Source organism: Ornithodoros turicata, chromosome 3 (genome assembly GCF_037126465.1).
Source record: "Ornithodoros turicata isolate Travis chromosome 3, ASM3712646v1, whole genome shotgun sequence".
Taxonomy (NCBI): Eukaryota; Metazoa; Arthropoda; class Arachnida; order Ixodida; family Argasidae; genus Ornithodoros; species Ornithodoros turicata.
In genome coordinates this window covers 1,510,338-1,521,193 of record NC_088203.1, presented here as the reverse complement: position 1 = coordinate 1,521,193, position 10,856 = coordinate 1,510,338, and the positions used below count along the sequence as shown (strand labels likewise).

The window sequence follows — 10,856 nt, the reverse complement described above, 5'->3', positions numbered from 1 at the left end:
GCGTGACCGTATGTGTGTGAGAGTGCTGATGGGAATGAGAGAGAAGCATTAAGATGGTCTCGACTACCTCAACTAACTTTAGCAGGTTGAATAAACTGACTGAGACTGAAAACGAAGAAAACACAGTGATTACGTAACAATTACAAAACAACCAAAGGTGTGAACGAGGTGTGTTGACAAGATCGTATGGAAGCAACGTGTACGAAACGTGCACGAAACAACGTGTACGAAAACAAAAAAACAAAAAACAACAACGTGCACACACACACAAAAAAAAACAGTAAAATATTGAGATCGTATTGAATGTTTCTAGTATTCTGTTTTTCAAATTCCTGTGAGCACCGCGAAGCAACTGTGGTTATGAATGGCGTACATACATGGCAAGATGGAGAGAGGTCAGGGGGAGGGGGTTTATTATGCGTCCTGGGCCGACTTCAAGGGGAACTGTGCCGACATTCGTCTGGAAAGTGTGCCGGGAAAGCCCAGTGTCATGTATGTTCCCGCGCACGCATGCCGGTATCTTATCGATGTTACGTCACGCGCTATCTGCTTTCCTCCTCCTCCTCCTACTCGCCTGGTTCTGTTAAAAGGCCCGCACAGTTCGGTGCGCCAGACTGTCATTTGTGTGGCACCCCACGCCGGGGGCACTGTTCATTGTGCCAGCAATAAAGCGTTTGCTGCAAGTACGGCCTGGTCCTTACCCTGCGACATGACACCCAGTAAAAATAAAAATACATGGTGGGTGCAGGTAAAGTAGCCCCACGTATTCGCACATAGCGCGTTCCCTGCATACCGTGATAACTTCCGGCGGCGCACCGCTGCAAATCGAGAAAAAATCGTGGCAACCAAACTCCGCGCAATAAAATCGTTAGCAACGTGAACTTCGCTCCGTGTACTTCCAATGGGACATGAAGGTGCGGCACAGTTGCATCGCCCTACCGCTGGGGGTGCCACTCACGCAGAAACAAAACGCGATCCTCCTGGAGCGCCTAGCGGTAGCTAGACGCAACTGTGCCGTGACCGCCATATAGACTTCTGCGTAGGAAAATCAGGATGCACGGAGAGCAACGTTTGCATGGATAACTTTATTGTTACGTGGAGTTGGGTTACTACGATTTTTTTGTTCGTTTTCATCGGATAAATGCGTCATCCCGCGCCATCGGAAATTCATGCGGTAAGCAGGGTACGCCATACGTGCATAAATGTGGGGCTACTTTATCTGCACCCACCCTGTATGTAGCCTTTCCTGCCACATGTATAACTTGTCCCCGCCGAGTTTACGAGCAATAAGCCGTTAAACTAAATGCCGCCAGCATAACCTGCCTGTCTGCCGCTTTAAGTAGCGGCGCCGAGAAGTCAAGGGAGATAATTTTCTTGGTCGCCTTTGACGAATGCTTGATTCACTACGTCCAGCTAGAGACCAAGCAACGTTAACAAGAGGAAAGATGTTCCTGTGGCAGCTCCAACGGTGGGACCACACAGGGGCCAAATAGCGGAATATTAACTTGTCCAAGGGACTCACGGTGAAAAGCACTTGAAGCCTGCAATCGGGTCAAAATGTTGAAACGTGACTTTCGCGTGTCTCTAATATGTATTATACAAATAGTAAACAAATAAAGAAACTGCAGTTACTCCTTCACTCTGCCTGATAGGTACAGACATCAAACGCGCGTCTCAGTTTATTATTGCCCTCAAGTATTTACGACATACCAGACGCCTGTACAGATTTCTCACAAATAGTGTACGCGATACAATGCGATACCTGATTTGGATTCGGAGAGAAAATTGAGTTTAACTCGAATTCGAGTGTAATAATGAGGAGGAGTACGATTTAACCCGAAAACCTCAGATCTTATCGGTATGATGTAGCACGTAAGAGTTATTTTTATTCGTTTTTTTCGTACAATATACCTCTTTTCAAGTCGCGTATGTGGATCATCCTTTTCCTGTTCCTTTTAGTTAAACACTACCAATTAACACACAGGCCGACGAGAACAACACAAGACTCAAACCAGCAATGAAGCTTTATTTATTTATTTATTTATTTATCGATCATACCCTACTGCTCCACATCAGTGGAATTACGTAGGGGAGAGTGCAGTACACGACATGCAATAATAACAAAAATACAATAACACGTAGTACGCATTGAGCCAAAAGAATGTATGGCGTGATAACACATCAACAACACAAACAAGTACAAAATCTAACCAAAGTGTGAGCCGTTACTCCGAAAAGAAAGAAACCAGTTTTTGTGAAAACAGAGTCGCTGAGTTTGAAAGGACAAGGTCACGTGGAAGGCTGTTCCAATGTGGTATTGAGCGAACAAAAAATGAGTTTTGAAACACGGAGGTGCGAAAACGATATGGTTCAATTTTACATTCGTGATCTAATCGATCGGAAAAGAAGTTTGGTGGCATCAGATAAAGATCACGCGAAATAGCGATGGTACCATAATAAATATCATAAAAGAATCTGAGATTTGCTATCCTACGACGAGTTTCTAATTTTCTTTAATGCCGAAAGTACAGTGAGACGCAGCAAACAACAGGGTGAGGGGTCAGAGCGGAATAAGTCTCCCGTTTTCCCCTCACCCTGTACCTTCTGCATTAAAGCTTCATTGCTGGTTTGATTCTTGTGTTGTCCTCATCGTCCCGTGTGTTCCTCAAAGGAAACGTTATCTCTTTGTGCAGTACACCAGCTCGCTTGCGCCATTCTAATCTGTTCACCACGAAACATCGTTGCTGACCCCCCTATAAAGACACACCAGAAACAAAGAAACGCTCCGAAGTGAACAATAAAAATCAGTTCTGGAAGTGAGGAAGACAGAAAAGCGCACTCCATCCAAGTTTCTCTCTCTCTGTTTTTCTGCCACCAAACATTCTCTGTGCTGCGCCAAAGATCATTCCTTTCTGGGCACCTCTGCCCGAACGAAGAAAAATGGTCTACGAAGACGAAGTACCCTCGGCTACTGACCTCATGCGGTCAGTCACGTCTTCCTGCAACGGTGTCACGCGTCGTCAAATGGCGTCCCTGAGATATTAGACCCGGGAGTCCTCCCTCGAAACTACGTCTTCTTTTTTTTTTTTTTTCAACGGCAACAGCTTGACACGAAAATATTGCAAGATTGAAACAGGAGTTGGTGGAAGCGCGCAGTGTTATTTGTTGCGAAAGGGTTGGTCACGTTCACATTCTTTTACACACTCGCAGTATGGATGTTATGTTGCGCTTTAATGAGACTTTATGAGCAGTGTACATAGTATTTTATCGTGTTAAAGGAAATATTCGCGGCAACTTTTTTCCACGGTGACTAGATCTAGATTTTCAGTGCATTTTCTTTACCATCGCTTCTTCGACTGGCATGCGTACACTGCTTAGGCATAAGCTCTTGCTGTGCCTTTGTGCTCTTTCGAATGCACTCGTAATACATGAAGGTTATCGTAACAACACACACACACACAAAATCAGTTGATTATGCGTCTCTGCAGTATGCATTTACGATTCTTATGCCTAACACACCCTCCTTCGAAGGACCTCCCGGTTGCGAAATCCCGGACCTCGAAATTCACGTTCTCGCAACAACGCAAATCAAGGAGAATGCTCGATTGCGTTGCAAGATGACATGGCGTGTTTAAAAACGCGACATCACTGTTTAACCAGTCAAACCCCTCCGTCTAATAAATGTATGTTCCCCCCCCCCCCCAGCCAAATTCACGGGTTTTCGATGTCTGTCCAAGTCGTTTTAGCTAAATCATTCTTGCGTTCTGGAATTTCGCTGTAGATGATGCGCATGTAGCAATATTATATAATCGTTACTCGTGGATTTACATCGCGGGACAATTATGATCATGAACGACGGTCTGTGGATTAATTCTGCCCACCTGAGTGCTCTTCAACGAAATCTCCGTATTTAAGGTCCGTCACGGAAGACGAGCCCAACAATTTGTACCATACGGTAAAGTGGCTGCCCTCCCACGGTAAAGTTGTTGCCTCACAAACTGACCCATCCAAGACGGTAAAAAGTGTTACAGAAAAAGAAGGAATCAGCATATATCTGCGTGCATTAGTCACAAGTGTAATAGGTAATGACCACCTGCGGCGCCTAAAATAGATAAAGTTAATCACGTTTAGATGAGGTGGACGTCCAACTCTTTTTGTTTTTCATTCCTTTTCATCTCTAAACAAACCGGAGCAACGAGCTCTCTCCCTCTTCATGAGCGTCACAATCTTCGTGTCATTTTATTTTATTTTATGATTGCACCGAACCAATCGAAACGACGAACGTCCAACAGATTCGACCACGACCGTTTCCGGCGTTGAGATTTACCGGAGCTCTCCTTGGGAGACGTTCCTTTTTTGGGCCAGAAGAAACACACACATTAGTGGCGCCCTCTCCATAATGACGCCCCGTCACGCATCGAGAACACCAAGTAAGACACGCCTAAGTGTGTTACCCGACTAATGGAACGTCATGGCTGCCGGATGACATCATCGTGTATCACTGCCAGGAGAAACAAAGGACGGAAGGAAGGAATACCTGGCCGTTAACTCGGAGCGCGTTAATGCTCTTCGCAAAGTGATGGATGCTGTGTTGTGTGTTATCTAGAATAGGTGTCACTTGCTCAATGTGTTCAGAATACGATATAATCGTCAAGTTGCTCCAAGCAATATATCGTTGCCAGTATCTTGCAGCCTGTTGTTTTCATCTGTATTTAACGTGGAATATAAATGAAATGAAATGATCACGTGCTGTGATATTCTTCCGTTTTTTTTTAAAAGCTTGGGCACAGATGCGAAGAATGTCACTTGTTGGTGCTGATACCCGTTGGTGTTTACTACGAGAAAATATGGCGAGCTAAACGAAACAAACGTAAAGCTGGCTTCGCCTCAATGATAGCCTTACTGCGGCAAAGCACGCTTTACGGGCAAAGCTTTAACCGGACGATCACCGCGCCATCGTACCATCTAGAAAAACACAAAATCATAAAGATGACCTTGCTTTTACAGCGTGCGTGTTAACGGCGAGATTGAAGATAGAAGCCTAATTAAAAGTGATATCCATTACACCACGCTGAGCAACAAGAAACGAGCTCAGTAACAAAAAAATATAAAATAAATAAGCGAGATCCATCAAAATTAACGCAGCCAGGGATTCGTTAATCACTTTTTTTTTTCTCTCGCATTCTATCGAAAGTACAGCAAAGTAAGGACCGCTGTATCTGGAGCTCTACTCTCCTTCATTACCGTGAACGCGTTGATGAGAGGGGGATTAGGGGATGGGAGGATTAAATGCCAACCGGGATCTTTCGAACGAGACGTGACTCTGTCGTTAAAGACGGATAAATGATCAGAAATCCATGGCATAACATTCAAACGCGCGCTATCCACTAATATGTTTGGTCTCAGTGGCAGCACGAAAATGTTACAGGTGGAAATATTTGTAATATCCATATTTATTCCGCGGGTATGAAAGATCTATGATACCATATGACAAGGCAGTTAGTGTGCATCCTGGGCGGGCTTCAGGGAGACGGCGTCTGTAGAAAAACCTCGGAAAACACGATAGAGCGAAGTAGTTTTTTGTGCGTACACTGCCACCACCCATTCTTTAGTTTGATCTTACTTCACTCACGATAAAGTGAAGTATTCGCCCAAATTTAAATTCGGGGGACAGCATTGCCACATAAGCAATATACCTACAAAGAAAGTGCAAATCACGAAAATAGCAGAGTTTTTATTTTACGAACGTTTCAGATGTCCAGGCCCTACTACCATCTTTGCGGCTGCTACGAAGGACGGACCTGTGCGTGATCGCAAATTCTCGATAAAATTCCAACGTCACGTGGTAAGTAATATTAGCTGTAAAAAGGAAACCAAGAACCGATACTCGAATTTAAAACGCTAAAATACTTTTGTTGTTCACTAAGGAGGGCCGGCAATTAATCTTATGATTGGTACGAGACACGGCCATTCATCCCCGATGAATACCACCATAGGGGCTAATAAAAGTGAAATGGCACTCTCTTAGAGAAAAGTTAATTATCTCCACTTCCAACAAAGAAAGCGTAATTTGTCTTCCTTTGACGCTGACAGAAACACCGACGCGCAATCTTTGTGTGAAACGCACTTTTTTTTACATAAAGAAATACCTTGTTCTAGCCTAAGGGATTTTGATGGGACTTTCTTACCGGCACGATATACATAGTTACGAGGAGAACGAAATAGTGAACACTATCAGGATGTTACAAAGAAAAATGGAAACCTCAGGTTGAATCGACAATCCACTGTTTAAGGTGAAACCAAATAGAAAAGGCTGGCAGAAAGCAGCACGAAGCGTGAGAACATACCTCTAGTATTTCAATCCTGGAGAACTAAAATTGGTAGCCTCGCCCTTAGCAAGTAGAAATTGTGATAACCATGCCATAAATATTGTAACGAGGCGAGAAACGCAGCCCCAACTCAAACTTCTTGATTGGCGGAGTGTATGCGTCATGACAGCGTGACGGAAGTGCAATGATCCTGTGCCGACAATCCTCGGTGCACCTCATTAAGAAGCAGGTCTCTCGCAAGACTCGCACGTGGCCTTTATTGCTACAAATTGAAGGATCAAAGTTGACGCGTTATTTTTCCGACAAAATGCCGCGTCTTTAGCCCAACACGAGCGCATAACCCTCTGTAGTCGCAATCGTTGGAGCAACAGTTTCGCTGGCCTGATTAATGGTCGAAGACTCTGTAGGCGGCGGTGCTTCGCTTAGGGCTCGCTTTGAAGCATACGTCGACTCGCTAGTGCGCGCTGCGGTAGTGATGTTTGTTCTTAACATATTCGCGAGCCTCAAGTTGAGGCTGTCCTGAGATGTAAGGTAGTGGACGCCATAAGCCAGAAATATAATACCGATCACTGCCGCTACGCAACAGGTGATCAGTGGAGCGACCAGGGTCGCTTTGGACGTTGCGTTAAGACGCCTGCGAACCGGCAGTGCCTGGTGGAAAAGAAAGACATTACTGTTAGGACATAGTGCGGAATGCATCTCACTGCTTCGATAATCATCGAAGTGTGTTTGGGGGAAAAGATGTTTGCGACACCACTTAACCACGACAAAACACACTGCTCTGCTAAGACATTGCGCATGAGCAACGTACCGTGTTCATTCTCACGTAAAGGTGAAGCTTACATCGCAAATAAAAAAGGGGCGAGGGAAAATGACACCCCCTAAAGTGGACAAGCCCTCCCATTCAGTTACCGTGATGCTTACAAGGTTTCAAAAAGGTAAGGCGTGTCCCTTCCCCACCTTTCTCCTCTTTCTTCCTCCATGGTACATGTGCTCTGCTCCACGTGCGCCATGAATGAGGGCAATCAATGCAAGTTGGACTTGTCTAGGGGTCATATAGGGTTGTGGGGCGGGGGATAAGGGAGCTGAGGTTTTGGGGTATTTTGGACTAGTCGGTTCCCTGCAGGGGGTGCACTGCGCGAAGATTTTGAGATATTTTAACGAGCAAATCTTATCCTTTCCTCGACTCACATTAAGCGTTCTGCCTCGTTGTCGCCGAACACCACTACGTCGTCCTGTCGGACTCGCAGCTGGTCTGGCCACCGGTATCGGACTGGGGGCTGGACTCGCAGCCGCTGCTGCTACAGTCGGCCTTGCCGTCGGGCTTGCTGCAGGACCAGGACCCACAACGGCACGAGGTTCTGGAGCACTCGCAGAAGATTTCAACAGAACAGGTTGCCTGGGAGCAGCTTGTCTGAAAACAGGTTGTCTGAGCAGAAGTCGAGGTCTCACGGCGGCCATATTGGATGCGAACACGCGGTCTTTTGGATGGTTTCTGAATATGGGTGAAGGAACCTCGGTGATGTCTTTGGTTCGCGTGTCCTGTGCCGGGTCGTTGGGGTGGCCCACGTGTGGCGCCACAGCGCTGTAATATACCAGAGTCGCTGAATCGTCTGTGGGTGGTTCTTCCTTCCGCTGACGTCCAATTGCTACTAAATCAGTCTGCGGCCGTGGACTTGGCGGTGCCGCGTGACTCGACGTTTCGAACGCTCTGTCCATTGTGCCTCGTTTCTTTTTCGTCCTCTTCTCGTGTAGGGCCTTAATGGAGGTCGATGACCTTTGTAGGGTTGCAAGCGTGCAGGGAAAAGATGAAGAAGGATTTCTTAAGGAAGAAAAGGGGGGAAGAAATCTTGCGGTACACACCCAATTCCAACCCAAATTCTCGACAAAAAAAGATCTCGGCACTCATTTCTTCTTTCCCCAGCAATTTGTGAATGTCATTTCCCCCGACCCTGCAAGTACCGTTTCCTCTCGGTGCCGCCACCCACGGACTCGCCTAAAATATATAAGCGCAGAAAACTGCAATTGGAGAAATTGCGTAATTTAAGGGACGGAAATTAAAATACCCCAGCGTTCGAAGATCACCAGTCAAAATTGCCCCCTATCAGTTCCAATTTTACGGCGTCATTTTCTGGCAGTTTCATTACTGCAATCTACCCCTTCCGATCCTCGGAGGAAAATGCCCCCAAAATTAACGCTCGTTCCACCCTTCTCTTAGACGAGGCCTTGTAAAGGGAAGCAATATACAGGCAGTCTCTTTTTCTAAGCAAGCATTCTGGGAAGGCGGGTCGCCCTTCATTTGCGAGAAGAAATTATTCTCTGTTATTCCTTTAATCGCTTTTCTTCTTAAGTGATGGCAAGTTCCTAATTGAGACTTATATCTATAACGTTTCCCTCGTGCGCATATCAACCCTGGCGTCCCTGGGATATTACGGGACGATAAATATAAAAACGAAGTTTCCCCCCCCCCTTATTTGGCAGTAAAATAATTTCTAAAAAGAGAGCCAGCTTGTGAGGAGAATTCACAATAGTAACCCTAAGTAAGTAAGTGAGTCAGTACTGGAAAAGTACTTGTTTTCGTTGCTGAAAAAGTAACTGGAACTACCAAAGTATGTGTCGGACATTACGTGCTCCTCCAGTCAATAATAGAAAGAATGTGATATCCGTGCGACATTAGATCTCCGAATGGCATTGCCGCCGCACATTCGAAGTAGCTTAATAAGTAAAATTTATTCATTTTCTCAGTGCGACAGTTTCTGAGAAAAAGTGGTCCTCTGGTGCTTTTTTGTTTCTGCTTTGTTTTTGTGTTTTTGTAGACACTGTCCCGTTGATACGTTGTCCCACTGTTGCCTTCTCGTGTAGTATTTTACAGCTCCGGTCAATCTTAATAATAACTCTGGAAAAAATATGGTCTCGTTCCCGAGCGCGATTACAGCAACCCTTGGTGCCATGAGGAAATCCTAATTTAACAAAATTATTCTGTTAGTTCAACGTGAGGTATTACATTCCCCCAGTGCCCCACGGATGGCTGTTATAGCGCTGGAAAACGAGACAGAATTTTTTTCCAGCGTTATTATTAAAGTTGGCCGGCGCTGTACTACATTTGTACTATAGGCAATATGCACATTACCACGGGGGTAGAGTATATCGTCCGTGGGAATAGTGAGTTTTACAGCCTTTGCGCACGTAAGGGATAGCGCGCACTGCGCCAAGCTACACTCTTAAAAATGAACTTCACCGCAAAGCACGCTCCTAGCCAACCATAATCTCAAATGATATCGTTATCTGCCCTGATTTGTCGAAATCGGGAGGCGTACGCCTTTTTTGTGACAATTATGAACAGCGTAAGTGTTACAAAAAAGGCGTACGCCTCCCGATTTCAACAAATCAGGGCAGATAACGATATCATTTGAGATTATGGTTGGCTAGGAGCGCGCTATGCGGTGAAGTTCATTTTTAAGAGTGTACCTTTACGTTTTGCGCGTGCATGGAACCACCAACGCTATCCCTTGCGTACGCAAATGCGATAATGTACGATGCAGTAAAACTTACTATTGCAACACCCAATCATCATCATCGTCGCAATAAAATTGCGCCTCCGTGCAAGTCCAGCGTGCATGATTCTCCCAATCTACTCTTTCTGTACGCACTACCGCGCACAAAGAAATGCGGTAGATGAATGAAAGATGGCAGTCACTGAAAAGGTTAGCCAGCTGTAGGACTCGAACCCACATCTTCTGGATTACCAGAAGTTGTTCCTGCCTCAGAACAGTCGGTTCTCACGTGTTAATTATTAGACATTCTTCGAATAAAATAAATTGGCGAAAATTGCGTTTCGCTCCGTGGGCATTTCCTGTTGGTGGAGAAGGCCATTCCAGGAATGTTCTCATTAATCTCGCTTCAATTTAATTTAGCTTAATTGGCGTCGACCTGAGTGATCCGTTCCTTGGATCGCCATAGAGAGAAAGAGAGAGAGAGAAAGAGAGAAAGTATATCCAGAGGCCGTGTACATATGCTTGTTAGAGCGGCTTTTCGTAGCTTCGACACGAGAAAAAACGTAAGTAATAGACAAATTAAAGGAGTGTCTTACCCTCATTGCAATCTCGAAGGATAGAAACGGTGCTGACTTTGCTCCGAGACGTCCGTTCAATTTCCAATTAGCCGTACGGTCGAAAAAAGAAGGGAAGAAAAGAAACAGGGGAAGTGAAAGTTCTCGGTTTGGAATCAGAGTTTCGGGGGTCGTTCGACTCGTCTGGATTGAATAGGCCGTTGTGCCACGTGTCATAGATCAGTCACGATCATGTAGTTGGATGATTGGACCTGGCGTGAAGGTCTCAAGACTCTAGGGGTCAAGCGTGTCAAGAAGCGGCTTCGCCGAGAGGAACTGCTCACACATGTATAGCTGAGCTAGAGATGAGTGCCGGTATGAAAATTCTTGCGCGCAACCGCACCGCACCCGCTAGATGAATGAATAAAAAAGTAGGATGTGAACTTACATTGACAGAATAAACCTGCCACACGCTGCTG

At 45.5% G+C, this 10,856-nt stretch overlaps 1 protein-coding gene across 1 annotated transcript; it reads right to left on the bottom strand.

Annotated features, from left to right (window-relative positions):
• Nucleotides 1–6,561: 6,561 nt before the first annotated feature.
• On the bottom strand, nt 6,562–8,098 carry LOC135389806 (uncharacterized). The gene is made up of 2 exons (XM_064619837.1): nt 7,521–8,098; nt 6,562–6,980 (listed from the first exon to the last, which is right to left on the bottom strand). The coding sequence occupies exons 1-2, from the start codon at nt 8,046–8,048 to the stop codon at nt 6,648–6,650; spliced, it is 861 nt and encodes a 286-aa protein (XP_064475907.1). The 5' UTR covers nt 8,049–8,098; the 3' UTR covers nt 6,562–6,647.
• Nucleotides 8,099–10,856: the final 2,758 nt, after the last annotated feature.

Excerpts from the sequence above, each read along its gene's own strand:
- LOC135389806 (XM_064619837.1), bottom strand. The coding sequence starts at position 8,048 with ATGGACAGAGCGTTCGAAACGTCGAGTCACGCGGCACCGCCAAGTCCA. Across the intron at positions 6,981-7,520 it reads AACGAGGCAGAACGCTTAAT|GCACTGCCGGTTCGCAGGCG; the intron begins GTGAGTCGAGGA and ends CTTTTCCACCAG.